The 14,755-nt window shown below is 41.4% G+C and overlaps 1 protein-coding gene across 7 annotated transcripts in view; it reads left to right on the forward strand.

Moving 5' to 3' along the window:
- The window catches only part of LOC120745361 (citron Rho-interacting kinase), a 48,210-nt gene extending 33,470 nt beyond the window's left edge, over positions 1-14,740 (forward strand). For 4 of the 7 annotated variants that reach the window (XM_040050150.1, XM_040050149.1, XM_040050151.1 and 1 more), the window contains 17 exons: positions 283-453; positions 5,294-5,474; positions 6,296-6,384; positions 6,477-6,581; positions 6,691-6,860; positions 7,256-7,300; positions 8,828-8,908; positions 9,187-9,322; positions 9,631-9,770; positions 9,853-9,945; positions 10,130-10,238; positions 10,363-10,491; positions 10,947-11,027; positions 11,178-11,256; positions 11,347-11,520; positions 11,736-12,024; positions 13,563-14,740. In XM_040050150.1, the coding sequence (XP_039906084.1) occupies positions 283-453; positions 5,294-5,474; positions 6,296-6,384; positions 6,477-6,581; positions 6,691-6,860; positions 7,256-7,300; positions 8,828-8,908; positions 9,187-9,322; positions 9,631-9,770; positions 9,853-9,945; positions 10,130-10,238; positions 10,363-10,491; positions 10,947-11,027; positions 11,178-11,256; positions 11,347-11,520; positions 11,736-12,024; positions 13,563-13,586 (2,096 nt within the window). In that variant the 3' untranslated portion in view covers positions 13,587-14,740. The remainder of the gene's footprint in view (positions 1-282; positions 454-5,293; positions 5,475-6,295; positions 6,385-6,476; positions 6,582-6,690; positions 6,861-7,255; positions 7,301-8,827; positions 8,909-9,186; positions 9,323-9,630; positions 9,771-9,852; positions 9,946-10,129; positions 10,239-10,362; positions 10,492-10,946; positions 11,028-11,177; positions 11,257-11,346; positions 11,521-11,735; positions 12,025-13,562) is intronic. The other 3 variants (XM_040050154.1, XM_040050156.1, XM_040050155.1) reach the window with 1 other exon arrangement.
- Positions 14,741-14,755: the final 15 nt, after the last annotated feature.

A 14,755-nucleotide genomic window follows, 5' to 3' on the forward strand; every position in this document is an offset into this window, starting at 1 on the left:
CTGGATAATGCCTTTAAAATGCTGCAGTGTGTGGGCACAAGCAGAGGGACTGACAAAATGAAGAATCTGTTTCAAGCATTTCCGTCTTCAGAGTACTTGCATTAATGCATTTTGCCAAACATGTACCACTCCTTTTGGAAAGCTTATGTTTTTTTTTGTTGAACTGATCTCATAGATGGTATGGCATGATGCACTGAGGTTTTAAAGCGATGGATGTACCTGACAGAGTAAGACATGCTGGCGCTGCCTGCCCTGACTGTGTTCCCTGCTGACTGTATTCAGAGTATAGCCGTCGCTTGAAGGACAGTCAGAGAGACAGAGAGAGGGAGAGAGAGAGGGTGATGCACCACAACACGCCTCACCGCTTCACAGTGGGACTCAACATGAGAGCTGCCAAGTGTACCGTGTGCCTGGATACTGTGCACTTTGGTCGCCAGGCAGCTACCTGTCTTGGTAAGTTACAGTTGTGCTCACAAGGACTATCAACTAGACAGTGATGTATACCTTCACATAAACCATATTTTAACTTCTTGCTATATTACATTTTTCCAATTGTTTACACACATTTGCTGAAAGCATGCCTCATACTGTCAGAACTCTACACACAAATCAAAAAACACACACACAATGTGCAAAACTCTTCAATTCTCCTGCAAAATGAAACTTTACATTCAAAACAATGTAAATGGAATTTTGTTTTCAAACGACACATGAATAGACATTTATAAGAACCAGTTGAACACTGATGTGCTTAAAGTCATCATAATGACTTACTGTAAGCCTTTTGCTTAGTGTTGCACTTACAGACACTACATACAACATACAACAACGAACTTCTAGTAACAGTCCTGATTGGTCCTGGATGGTGTCTTCCACCATATGCTCCCTTTTTTTACTGCAGTTCTTTTTTTGTTCAAATGTGAGTACAAGAATAAATGAATGAATAGAAAAATATTATTTTCCTGCTATCTCACAGTGTTTTGTATTTATTTCTGTAGTGTGTAATAGTTGCTAGACATTGGCTGGTTTTGTGTGGCTTTTGACATTAGTGGTTGATTCTGAGTAAAGTTAAAATAGTTTTGGGTCAAATGTTTGGTTTTGCAAGACAAGTTAAAGGTTATGTGAGCGTAGCTTGAATTTTACAGTTTGCGTTTAGTGTTTTGACACAAAGAGATGAGATTTTAGCAAATGTGTTTTAGCAATTTTTTAGCAGAAAAAAACTGTATAAAGCTCTGATTTCTTTTCTTTTTTTTCATTTATGTTTTATTGGTTTTCTTGTTTATACAACATATGCAACAATACAACTTAATCACAGTGGGGGGAAAGAAAAGGGAAAAACAAAACAAAACAAACAAACCAGAGAATACAACGAGATTATACAAAATCGGGCCTCCCATTTTGTACATAGTTCAACCATTTCGACCAGTATTCGTCAAATGAGTCCACCTGCAATTTTAGCCTAAAAGTTATTCTTTCCATAACAAAAATAGTATCTATCACATCAATCCACTCATTTATAGTAGGAGTATCCTCATTAAGCCAACGGCGGGTTATGGCATGTTTGGAAGCTACCAACAGCACACTGAACAAATATTTATCCGGTTTACATAGATTAAGACTCTCTAAGTTACCTGGGTACAATACTGCAAAATGAAATTGGAAGATTGTTTCCAGGACCTTATGTATTTCCTTCAAAAACGGAGCCACATGAGGACATTCCCAAAAGATGTGGAAATGATTTGCTGCTGCATGTCCACACTGCCTCCAGCATGTTGTCTTATGGGAATAATTGGATTTTTGAGCCGAGGTATTAAAATAACAAATTACATTCTTCCAACTGAATTCCCTCCATGAGTGGGAGCTTGTTACCGACCACTGCTGCCTACAGATCCCATCCCATTCCTCTCCTGTTAAGGATAGATTACCCTCTGTTTCCCATCTTGCTTTAACATATCTTGTATCATGACCCCTTAGGTTGGTCAGTGAACGATATAATTTGGAAATAATTTTTTGATAGGATGCACCTCTATATGCATTCTCGAATATGTAAATAATTTCTTCATTCCCAGTCGATAACTGGGGATGTTTTAGCTTTTTATTCAAGAAGTCCCTCAGTTGCAAATATCTAAAAAAGTCTTGATTTTGCAACCCAAACTTATTCTTAAGGTCCTGGAAACTCAATCACTTTTCCGTCTTTCAACAAGGTACTATATGTGGTGAGACCTTTATTAGCCCATGTTTTATATGTTGAGTTGATCTTACTAGGCAAAAATTCTGGGTCATATGTAAACCACCTAAGGAATCCAGCCCTCTGGTTTAATTGATACTTTTTAAGTACTCTTTTCCATGTCTTTATTGAGCTTACTATCCAAGGGTTGCCCGGGTCTCCCAGGAGACGTAACTCTGAGGGATCTCCTATCAGTGCCCCAACAGGGAAGTTGCCTCCCAAGGAAAATTCCACTTCCTTCCATCTTGAACAATATCCAGGTTTACACCAGCCCACCAGACTCCTTATTTGGATTGCCCTATAATAGTCATGTAGGCAAGGGAGGCCTAGTCCTCCTTTATCCTTGGGAAGCTGACGTGTTTTACAGTTTTTTCTGAATGCTTAAACCCTAACTGTGATTCCTGTAGCACAATCTCTAAAACTATTCAGACTTATAGCAAAACCACTCACTGAGTTTGCAAAACTAAAAGCACAAAAACTGCTTTGCACTCAGTTTGCAATTTTGTAACACACACTTTGCAAAACTGTAGGCACAATTCACTGCACAACACTCAATTACCAAATTTCCAACACACTCCTAGCAAAAGTATACACATGTATGGCTATCATTAACACTAATTTGCCAACTGTCTGGCACACTTTCACATGTGAAAACTTTTTTAGATAATTAGTTCACTTTGCAATCAGCCTAAGCACTATAATACAGGTAAGCTGTGTGTGCGGAGTACAATGGAGGGAGCAGAAAGAGTGAGAAGTAGAGGAGGCCGAGGAAGAGGACGTGGAGGTGAAGAAGTAGGATGAAGAGGACGACAAGGACAAGGAGGAGCAAGAGGAAGACGAGGAGGGGGGAGAGGAAGATGAGGAGGGGGGAGAGGAAGGGTAGGAAGAGTAAGAAATAGAATTGCTGATGACATCAGAGCTACAATAGTGGACCATGTAATCAACCGTGGAATGACCCTGAGGGTAGCTGGCCAACGGGTCCAGCCTAACTCGAGCCGCTACACTGTAGCAAGTACCATAAGGACATCTTGAAATGAGAATCGGTTAGTACAGTCACTTCGCACAAAGATTTGTAGCACTGCCATATGCCAATGAGAAACACACCAATACCATTGATGTAAAAATACTGAAATTGTTACTTTACAGAATTGCTAGATGACCAGATGCTGGGGGCAGAGGAAGCATGTTCACTGCAGACCAAGTAACCCATATAGTCATTATGGTGATTGCAAATAATCCTATACTTGGAAATAAACACTTGTGTTTGTTTTGATGTGTTTGAATAAACACCAGTACTTGAAGTTTGGATCCCTCTATGCTTATGGATCTATGACAGAAGTATGAGCTCAAACTAACATAGCCTACCTTGTGCACAGAGAAAGCAAAAGCCAGATGTGTTTTGTATTCATACCATCAGTGTGCAGTTGGCGCATTGTGTGCTTAGTAGATGATGGCTTGTGTGTACTGTTTGATACGGAAACACCATTTTTACGAAGGTGTGAAGAGTTAATCTAGCTGTGTTTGCTTTTGCAAGAGAACTACAATGTTTTGATTATTGAGTGACAGGTTTTCTTATTTGTGTGAAGAGTTTTGCAAAATTAGCCAATAGTTACAAAAAATGTGCTTAAGCAATCAGAAAAAACTGTAATTGCAATTATGTGTAAAAGGTGTTTAGCAATGTGGTTAGTATGCAAAGTTGGGCAACTGAGTTTACAATTTTGAAAAGTGCAGCACTGAACAAAAAAGGCTTACATTAAGTCATTATGATGACTGGAGACGAAGTGGTCATAGTGTTTTACATTAAGCACATCAGTGTTTAACTGGTTCATATAAATGTCTATTCATGTGATGGTTTGTGTGTCATTTGAAAACAAAAAGCCATTTTGACAAGAAATTACATTGTTTTGAATGTAGAGTTTCATTTTGCAGGAGAATTGAAGGGTTTTGCTCGTTGTGTGTGTGTTTTTTTGATTTGTGTGCAGAGTTCTGACAATATGAGGGATGTTTTCAGGAAATGTGTGTAAACAATTGAGAAAAAATGTATGTTACTGTCTCTCCATCTTCTATTTGCCAGACTGAACCCTGATTCATCTTTCAAAATATATCCCATGGAGGTTTCCATGGAATCCATTTCAAACACTCTGTATAATAGATAATAGATAAGTAGTGATACAGAAAGACAGACTAATGAAATAGTGTATTTACAGTATATGCACTCCAGATATATGTGCACTATTACAATATAGTCTACAGTACTGCAAGAGTACCATCTGTAACAACCTAGCCAACAGTAAGAGTAGGCCTATGGGCACAGAACTGTACTGGAAGAGTCGCTGGTTACAGGTTACACTCGCACATACTGATATCGTAGATCTTTAAGTCTTGCAGAGGGTCTGATCACATCATTAGAAACATGTGTGTTCAGCTGTGAGTTGCTGTGTGTAAAAGATGACAGCTGTGTTGAAGTTGTGTTCACATTTTGCTGCCAGTGTTTACAGTTTTGCAACACACATGTGAAATGTGTTTAGTGACTAAGGATATGTTTACGGTTTTGAAAAACAGAGTGTATGAGTTTTGCAAATTGTGTCTAAGTACCTGAACCGTGTTTAAGGTTTGGCCAAAAGACTGTTTGATGTCTTAGAGAATGGAGTTTAGTGTTTTACCAATTCAGAAAAACTGTGATAAGACCAAAGTTGACATTAGCCTTTCTGTCTGTGTTTTGAAGTTTTCCGTTTTACAATGAAAGTCATCATTCTGGGTTTTATTAAGCTGAACACCCTGGTGACAGCTGCTTCTACTGTTACCTAACACTCCTGATACTTTATGCCCTGCAAAAATAGCAGCATTTCATCTTTAAATCTTTACATCAGTGAACACATATGCAAAATGTTCAGTCTTTGACGGTTTGCAGATGTTTAACAGTTGGCAAACACAAGCTTTTTTCACAAGAAGAGAGCATTTTTATGGACAGATAAACCTACTGTGCATTCTCCTTACGCTGATAGTGTTAACATGCTCTCCTTTTAGACTGGCGGTGTCAGTAGTGTCGCTCTGCTCTCTCCTCAGAATGCCATGCATTGTGCCACCCGAAATGCTCCCCCTGCCTTCCAGCCACATGCGGGATGTCCAGTGACTGCTCCCTGCATCTGTCTGAGGGCCTGTGTCGAGATAAGAGCAGCGCTCCGGGCCAGCAGCTGAAAGAGGCCGGCGGACACATGCACTTGGAGGGCTGGATGAAACAGCCCAGGTTAGCTGTGGACACAGTGGTGTCTGACTCAGTCTTTGCTCGCTTGCATTATTATATATGAAGACCGTCCTACACATCACCTGCCGAAACAGCTGCACATAAATCTGCAGTTCTAATGTGCAGACTTCACACATACCCGTTTTTTAAGTGAGTTAAACCTCCAGCAGTGAGATGGAGATGAATGTGAGACACGATTTAACAAAATCTGACAAATCAGAGCATTATAGTGTCTGATAAATATCAACCTTATATTTTGAATATTAGTAGTAGTAAAAGTACAAATTTCCAAACTTTTTTTTTTGCCTTTTTTTCTGTAATTCTCCAGTTCTCAGTTTCACTTTGTGTTACTGTGTATTTGGCTTCTTCTTTATTGTTTTCTTAATGCCATGTTTACAAACAGTGATTTTATCTGAGCATCTGATCTTTTCATCCACATGTGTTACATTTCACAATGGTAGAGATTTACAAACGAGGAGTGTCTGTACAAACAGCTTTAAAAATTAAAAAAGACAACAAGAGTGGATACATCACACAGCATTTTATACATCTGGTCCCTGATGTTTCGTATGTACAGTCATGTGAAAAAGAAATGACACCCAAGACGGCAAAGTTATCTCAGGACTCACCTGGTCTTTAGCAGATCTTCTAGTTAAGTAAATACTAAATTAGGGGATTTACATATTGTATACGTCATTAACAAAAACGTAATAAATCAAACAATAGTTCAGCCAATATACAGAAACAGTGTGTGGAAAAACAAGTGGTAAATGGTAAAAAACAAGTCTTCACAGTGGTATTGTTGTCGTCTTGTGTTTTTGCAGGAATGGCAAACGAGGCCAGGGCTGGGAGAGGAAATATGTGGTCCTGGATGGGACTAAAATATCCATCTATGAGATAGAGCCCAGAGAAGGTGACATGTTTAGCTGTCTGGATTTTTAGATAGATGGAAAGTTATTAGAGTGGGCACCAGTGCTTATGAATCTCCTTATGTGTGTTGCTCAGACTCAGTGAAACCACTGGAGGAGTTTGATCTGTGTCTGTCAGATGGGGAGGTGGTGGTTCATGGAGCAGTGGGAGCATCTGAACTACCAAACACTGCCAAGTCAGGTAGATGTGAAGTGTACCAGGCAGCCTTTGCCTTCCCAATGTTGTTCAAAAGTCTGTCAAATATTAATCATTTGAAGTCGTGTCATACTTTATTCTCTCTGTGTGTCAGATGTTCCTTATGTCCTAAAGCTGGAGTCACGGTGTCACACTCCCTGTTGGCCTGGTCAGGCTGTTTACTTCATGGCTCCCAGTTTCCCAGACAAACAGCGCTGGGTGGCTGTGATGGAGTCTGTGGTGGCTGCGGGCCGAGCCTCCCGGGAGAAGGCAGAGGCTGACGCAGTGAGTATCTCCAGAGCAGGCGAACGCAACCCGGGGCAGCTCGCTCTCTGTCTTTAATGTCTCCTGACTCAATTCATATCCGGCCGTGGTCACAGCTGTCGCGTCTGTGGTCGTAAACATGATATTTGACTGTGCTGGTGCTGTTCACCATGAGCAGATTTCCCCTCCGTAGACTATTTAAGACGTAGGTTTCGAGCTTAAAGTTTAACGGGTAGTTTCGCTTACGTGCGTCATTAATTGTCCCTTTCTTCTCTCTTCTTTTCTCTTTCTCTCCTCTCTCTTTGTCTCTCTCGCCTGTGTTTGTTGCTTTTTCATCGTGACACATTGTATGTCCGGCATATGGGCGTGTTTTGTCGATTTGCTCTATTCCTACCCATGTGTCACTGCACACATAGGCTGCTGTGTCCAAAAGACAAATGGTTCTGTCTCCACTGGTCCAGGTAAACAGTTAGACACGAGACATTTTGACACACACGAGCACTGCACATCCTACACGAGGCACGCTGTAGTGCATGAGTCTGTCATTTCGTTGGCTGTCACCTGCCCCCCACCCTGCTGTCACTTCACTTGCTGTGACCACTTCTCACTTTCACTATCCTTTGCTGTATCCTGAACAAACTCTCAAATATTCTTCCCTGTCTCCGATGTCCTTTTTTCTAACCACAGTACACAAATATTCGCCAAGATGTCTGATCATCTTTGGGTTGAATCTCTGCAGCTGTCCTGTCCGGAGGAGCAGGGACCGCACTGCCGAGTTTTACCTGTTTGTGTACTTGTCTGCGTTGTTACCTCTGCCCTTTCTGCACACTCCTCTGAGGCTGGGACTCAAGTCACTTGACTTAACCAAGAGACGCAAGTCATATTCTTACTAATCTTTAAAAATAAAAGCAACAACAGGATCTAGAGCTGAATGTGGTAATATTAAAATTACATGAAACTAATGTTGTCCAAGTAATTTTTTCTCATCCTCATTAACTTGTAAATTCAGGTTGATATGAGTGAAACGACGAGTGAAACCTCATGTGTCAGTCACGGAGTTCATCTGAAGTCACCTTATGGGTGACTCTGTAAACGGCAATGCTCATTTTTCATAATTTACTCTATTTATAGACCAATCACTGAAATTGTATAAGCACTATGAATGTGATGGACATGAGCTTAGTACATCTATCATCCATATAAATCAGCACAGATGCTGATTGGGTACACAGGCGAGTGAGGCCTAAAGCTTGCTACTGTACTTCTACCCAATCCCTAAAGGAGTTCAAATTCCTATCAGACTCAATTGCCACATTTTAATATTAATAGTTTAAGTTGCTATGGCGACTGTCCTAATCTGCTTGACCCTCTCATCTCAGCTTGCAGCTGTATGTATCTAATTCTGTTGTATATGTGTAGAAGATATCAGCAGCGTATGAGCTGGAACACTGACTCAGTAATGAGGAAGCCGGCGGTGATGCTGATTAGTGTTAATAATGACTCTTGTTTAAACGCAGTAGAGCTTGTAGACTTTGATCCTTCCACTCTGATCATTTGTGTAAACATTACGTTTTTGCAATCTGTACTTGACCACTGGCAAAATATTTACTTCATTTATTCATTTCAAATGTAAAATCTTGTTCTCAGCTTCGTAGGAGTCGCTAATGTTTAGTAAAAGTATCTTTTATTCCCTTTAATGCTGACAAGTGGTACAAAATTACTTTATTACAAATGAAAGCATCGTTTCGTTGGTACTGTAGAGCCTCTGAATAAAACAGCGTGCTATTAAAGGTCTAACAAGTATAACTTTCTATCCGTGACCTGAAGCTGAAGACCGCTTGTGACTTGGTCCCACGTCTGACACTGTGATTCTGAACCCAGTCCTCCAGCCATCCAGCCCCTCCCGTCCTGCTCCTCTGTTCCCTCCTACCCAAGGTCACGTGGAGGTCGTGATCCAGCTGACCCTTCACCCCTCTCTGTTCTTTCAGAAGCTGCTGGGAAACTCTCTGCTGAAGCTGGAGGGAGATGACAGGCTGGACATTAACTGCACCCTTCCGCTCACAGATCAGGTAGGAACATGTTTTATATGCTATAAAATGATATTCATATGTAACTACATATATATTTATTAGAAAATATGTTTACTTCTTAATTGTGCATTTTAAGCAGTAGAAAATGACATGATCTGCAGTTGCAGGTGTATTCAGGAGAAGAACGATGTATTGGAGCATGGAGCAGATGCTCGGGGCTCTCTGCCAGGATTTGCCGCATGTTGCTCCAGTTTGAAATGTCACCACGTTCACCTGAATATTTATGGGGTGTTTTGTGTTTCGCTGCTGTGCCGCAGATCGTTCTGGTGGGCTCTGAAGAGGGGCTGTATGCGCTGAATGTTATCAAGAACTCCCTGACTCACATTCCTGGCCTGGGGTCAGTCTTTCAGATCTACATCATCAAAGAGCAGGAGAAACTGCTGATGATTGTTGGTAAGAGGCCCAGCTTTGGTATTTTCAGTAGAAAATAAATGTCTGCTGAGCAGCAGGAGTCGACTCTAGATTTTCATTTGCTCAGACATTCGTAAATCAAAAGGTCAATATCTGCTGCCATTACAAATAATTGGCATAATTGATGAAGTGCAATTATTATGCATCATTTAAACTGAAAGGTTGGTCTGCCATACTAATAACTTTGGAGAAACTTGTAAATATCTTGTTACACAAGACAGCAGGGTGGCTTAAAAGTGACTAATGTCTTTATCCTTGAACAAGCTATGTGTAATGTCTGTGTGCTGCAGGGGATGAGCGAGCGCTGTGTCTGGTGGAGATTAAAAGAGTGAAGCAGTCTCTGGCCCAGTCCCACCTGCCTAGCCAGTCTGAACTGGCTCCATACATCTTTGAGACTGTGAAAGGCTGCCATCTGTTTGCTGCAGGAAAGGTAGTTCTTCTGTCTTTGCATGAATGCTGTTTTCATGGTTGAAATGTGACCGTACGTACGAGCGTGTGCATTCTCTTTACAGATAGACAACACGCCTTGTATATGTGCTGCAATGCCAAACAAAATAACCATTCTGCGCTACAATGAAAATCTTAGCAAATACTGCATTCGTAAGGTGAGTATGACACAGTACAGTCTGTTATACTGACATATACAGTATGTCGTGCTTTTTTTCTTTTGACCAAGCAAAGGTAACGTTTGGTTTTAAAGTGGATAAATCTACCTTCAAAACATTTTCTACTACTAGATGTGCTTCAAAGTACTGGCTTTCCCTCACCACCTAATTCTTTACCTCACAGGAAATTGAAACTCTGGAGCCCTGCAGCTGCATCCATCTGACCAGTTACAGCATCATCATCGGCACAAACAAGTTCTACGAGATTGAAATGAAGCAATTTGTACTTGAGGGTGAAGTACTTCTTTATGCCTTTAATGCTTCCAGGATCAAATCAGTTACCAGCCAGTCACAGGATGATATTTTACGGTTGTTGGATCACTGTGTGGCTTTTAACCTCAGCTTTTTCCGCTGCAGAATTCTTGGACAAGAACGACGTTTCGCTGGCCCCGGCTGTGTTTGCAGCCTCGTCTCACAGTTTTCCCATCGCCATCATGCAGGTGGCCAGCAGCATGCAGAAGGAGGAATATCTTCTGTGTTTTCACGGTAAATCCATAGGAACTGAGCTCCATGAGCTCATGAGATACGATTAGCCAAGTCAGTGCAACAGAATGGATTTTTCTTCTAACCTGGCTAGATCGAAACATGTTTCAGGCTCCAACTGTTTTACATTTTCAGCTGGGTGAATGTGTTTTACACATGCATCCTGTTGTGCTAGTAGTACTGCAGTTTCAGAAGCACAAACTGTTAGTGTCCCAGGATTTTTAATGCACTCGTTGCATAGTGGTTACCACTCCGACACTCCAAAGACATGTACTTACTGGGGATAGGTTACTGATTCTAAATGTTGATTCTAGGTATATAAATATAAGCTGAATAACATTTTTGGGGATTAAAGCTATTATATTATATATTATAAAAGTGTGCTTAACATACTGCTGTCTGCGCAGTGTTTTTCTGTAAGAGTATGATGAAGAGTGCAGCAAATGTTTCTGTGGCAGAGTTTGGAGTGTTCGTGGACTCGTATGGACGAAGAAGCCGCACTGAGGAAATCAAGTGGAGCCGTTTGCCTCTGTCGTTTGGTGACTGCTGCTTCTTTCATCTTAATTCTCTCATTGGATTTAAAAAAAAAAAAACAAAAGCAAAAAAAACAAAAACATTAACTGTACCAAATCCACTTTGCAAAGGTACCTTTTATAAGACTAAATAATTGTGTGTGTCGTCTGTTGCAGCCTACAGAGAGCCCTACCTGTTTGTCACCTACTTCAACTCCTTGGATGTCATCGAGGTGCAGGGGCACGCTGCTCTGGGGTGAGACACAGTGGCCTCTTTGTGCCACATCTTACACTCGTTGAGTTTACTTCTCAGCTGCATTTCCCTCAATTTGGTCTTTTCTTCCAGTCCTACAGTGCTGGCACACCTAGATATCCCAAATCCACGTTACCTGGGCCCAGCTATTTCCTCTGGGGCAATTTACCTCGCCTCCTCCTACCAGAACAAACTGCGGGTCATCTGCTGTAAGGGAAGTCTGATCAGAGAGTCTGGGGAGCTCCAGAGGACCGGGTCCAGTCGAGGGTCAGTTCACTCTGTCATGTTTGCTCACTTTAATCCAGTTTAAAACAAAGAAAAAAAATATTTCAGTGACAGTCGGAGTGAGTTAATCATTCAAACACAAAACAAATCACCTAAAAACTCCTGAGCGCTTGTAGTGTCTGCTAAAAATCACTGGAAGGTTGGCTTTGCTATGTCTGCTACCATCCATGGTGTGTTTTTGTTGTTGTTGTCAACAGTAGTCCCAGTAAGCGGTGTCCACCCACCTACACAGAGCACATCTCTAAGCGTCTGACCTCAGGCCCCGGCAGCCATGACGGTTTGCATCGGGAGCCGAGCACCCCACATCGTTATCGGGAGGGCCGCACAGAGTTCAGAAGAGACAAGTCTCCTGCCCGGCCTCTGGACCGGGAGAAGTCACCGGGCAGGGTGTTGGACAGCCGCAGGGAGAGGTCTCCTGGAAGATTCGGAGACAGCAGTCGACTCCACGCTGGTTCTGTCCGAACCCAGCTCGCACCTGTTAACAAGGTATGCAGAAGTTTCCAGTCGGCCTGTGGATGCGCTAAGGATTATTATGAACAAAATCAAGCTGCCCTTCTGGTAGAAAGAGCATCCAAATATTTAATGAGTATGTTCTGCCTTTGATTTGATCACAGACAAAAACAGTCCTATTCTTGATATGGTAACACAAAGCTGTTCTGCTGAATGTGGATACATCATTCTGACATGTCTCCAGATGTCTTCTCCCCGGTTATTTCTGTCAATGTGCAGAAAAACACAGTTTATATCTGTAAAGTGTGGAGAATGTTGCGCTTTCACAAAGTCTTCTGAAGAGGCTCAAGCTCCAGCAGCGCTTGTGCTATAAAGAGCAAACTTACTGCTTAGTCAGCATGTTTGAGGTCATCCTGATGAAGACTGCAAGCAAAAAACCTCGCTCTTTATGCTGCAGTGTTGCTGCTGGAGTTTCAGACTCTAGATTTTTCACAAACCTCTGTCTCAGCACAGATACATTTGGGATCATTTATGTTAAAACAATTGTGCACATAACCACACACACAGTAGGTTATTTTGATTTTAACACAGTGACTCTGCAGACAGGTGTACACATGCGTGTGCTATGAGGAAGGTTCATCGTTATAGGGTCTCTATCAGTAAAACTGAATTGAAATGAATGAGTGAATTAAATAGGCTGGATCTCTTTTTCCATATTTAACAAGTTACTGTCTGCAGATGAAGTGCTGAACTATAGGTGAAATACACAACACAGGCTAAAGGCAAAACAGCTGATGTGTGGGGATGCAGAGAAATACTACATGAATGCGTTTAAGCGCTGGGTTCAGTAAGACTGGGAGAAAGCCACGTGAATTTAAAAGCTCACTGCCCAGCATCAGGAAAAGGATCACCTCTGATTAGAGTTGCAGATTTTATTAAAATACTCCAGGCTGTGTAAGACAAATTCATCTGCAACCCCAGTGGTGTGAGAGCAGGTAAAGAACAAATTTAAAAAAAAAAAAAAAAAAAAAAAATGAATTCAAAAAACTAAATTACTTTGTTTTTTTAAGGTTAATATTATCTATCCTCAAACAGGGCAACTGAGCCTCATTCACATCAAGTATTGTAACATGCAGACATCATGGGCTGCCTCTTGAGACATTTTTATATAGTGTGTAACAAATCTGATAATAGAAGTCAAAATCAAACAAACAGGGGGGGGGGGGAAAAAAAAAAAAAAAAAAAAAAAAAAAAAAAAAAAAAAAAAAAAAAGCCTTTAAAGTGTGCACACTGCTGAGGGAAAAAAAAAAACCCTATAATATGCACCTTGTACTGGGATTCCCTGCTTCCTTCCTGCTGTTCCAAATAAATATTACTAGCAGCAGCGATCAGGTGCAAAATAAGACAAGCTTTGTTGTTAAATTTAGCAGTTTGCTGTAAACTTCAGTAAATCACGTTTGTACGATTCATTTAAATACATATCCAGTAAGGCCACTCACCTTTAGTTTCACAACTGATGCTGCAGCTCTTAACAGTAACACGCTTTGACCTTTGCTCTTAATCTGTGTTTGCAGGTGTGGGATCAGTCATCAGTGTGAGTCCACTTGCTGCTCCTGACTGGAGGTTGTAGAGAACTAACTGCAAAAGCCCTTATTCCACCCTGAGTGCAAGCGCGCACATGCACACACGCACACGCACACACACACACACACAGCACCATTGCCTGTACATAGTGCAGCGTCAGTTCCTCGTTCAACCTCACAAAAACCTGCAACGGGAGACGTCTCCTGTGACAATCCTCTTGACACGTGCTTTTATGGGAGTTATCCCACAGATTTGGTGGCAGGGAACCTACGCTGATCTACAGAAGCTACTTTCTATCTCCTCAAAGTTGTAAATATTGCTGTCGGAGTTTTTATAGATAAAAGGGAAGAGTCGGCTGGTAAAGCCATGTCTATTTTTTTTAAAAAATGAGTTTCTAAAGATGTTGCAGGGAGATTAACGCTGTCGCTGGCTAGGACGTACAATATCAACCTTACATAAGAATCTGAAATATCACAGGGTTTTTTTCTCCGTTAAGAGAATTAAACTGACATTGAATTACTTTCATAGCTCACTAACGGAAGGGAGATCTGAGGAGGCAAGACTTTGCACAAAAGACTGGATTTGATCAGGAGTTTAAAAGCTCATTTTTGTTACGCGACCAGATCAACCGTGTGGTCTTCTTGCCTGAATAGCCTTTGATATATAACTGCATACGAGTGCTTCGACCGTCGTTGTCCGGCCATACTTTGTAAAACAATTATTAAGCAGTGTTTCGCTCCAAGTGTTCCTCGTGTTGTTTTAGCAAACCTAAGAAAGAAACACGCAGCTCTGCCTCTGATGCCGGACGCCGTGCTGTCAGGCTGGCTCAAAGCGCCTCAGCTTGCTCTTAGTCCGCTGCTGCCGATTATGGTACAGATGTCCCGTTTCTGTGCAGTGATATGAAGTCTAGTAACCGTCAGGGGTCGTCACTTGCTAGTATCGTTTTTTTAGCGGCAGCAAGACCACCCCCACTCATCACATCAGTGAGCATGACTAACTTAGAGCAGCACTGTCGCTTTTTGATCGATTCTCTTGGTTGTTCTTTTCTGTCATGTACTCACTTGGATTTGCATTCTATAAGTAGAAATTGATGTTAGACAGTGTAACTTGAGATTTTCTTGATTTTTAGAGCTGTATACCAGTACACGCATTAAACATGATTCTAGTGTCCGTTTTCTTCTTT

Source organism: Simochromis diagramma, unplaced genomic scaffold (genome assembly GCF_900408965.1).
Source record: "Simochromis diagramma unplaced genomic scaffold, fSimDia1.1 OVJJ01000159.1, whole genome shotgun sequence".
Lineage (NCBI taxonomy): Eukaryota > Metazoa > Chordata > Actinopteri > Cichliformes > Cichlidae > Simochromis > Simochromis diagramma.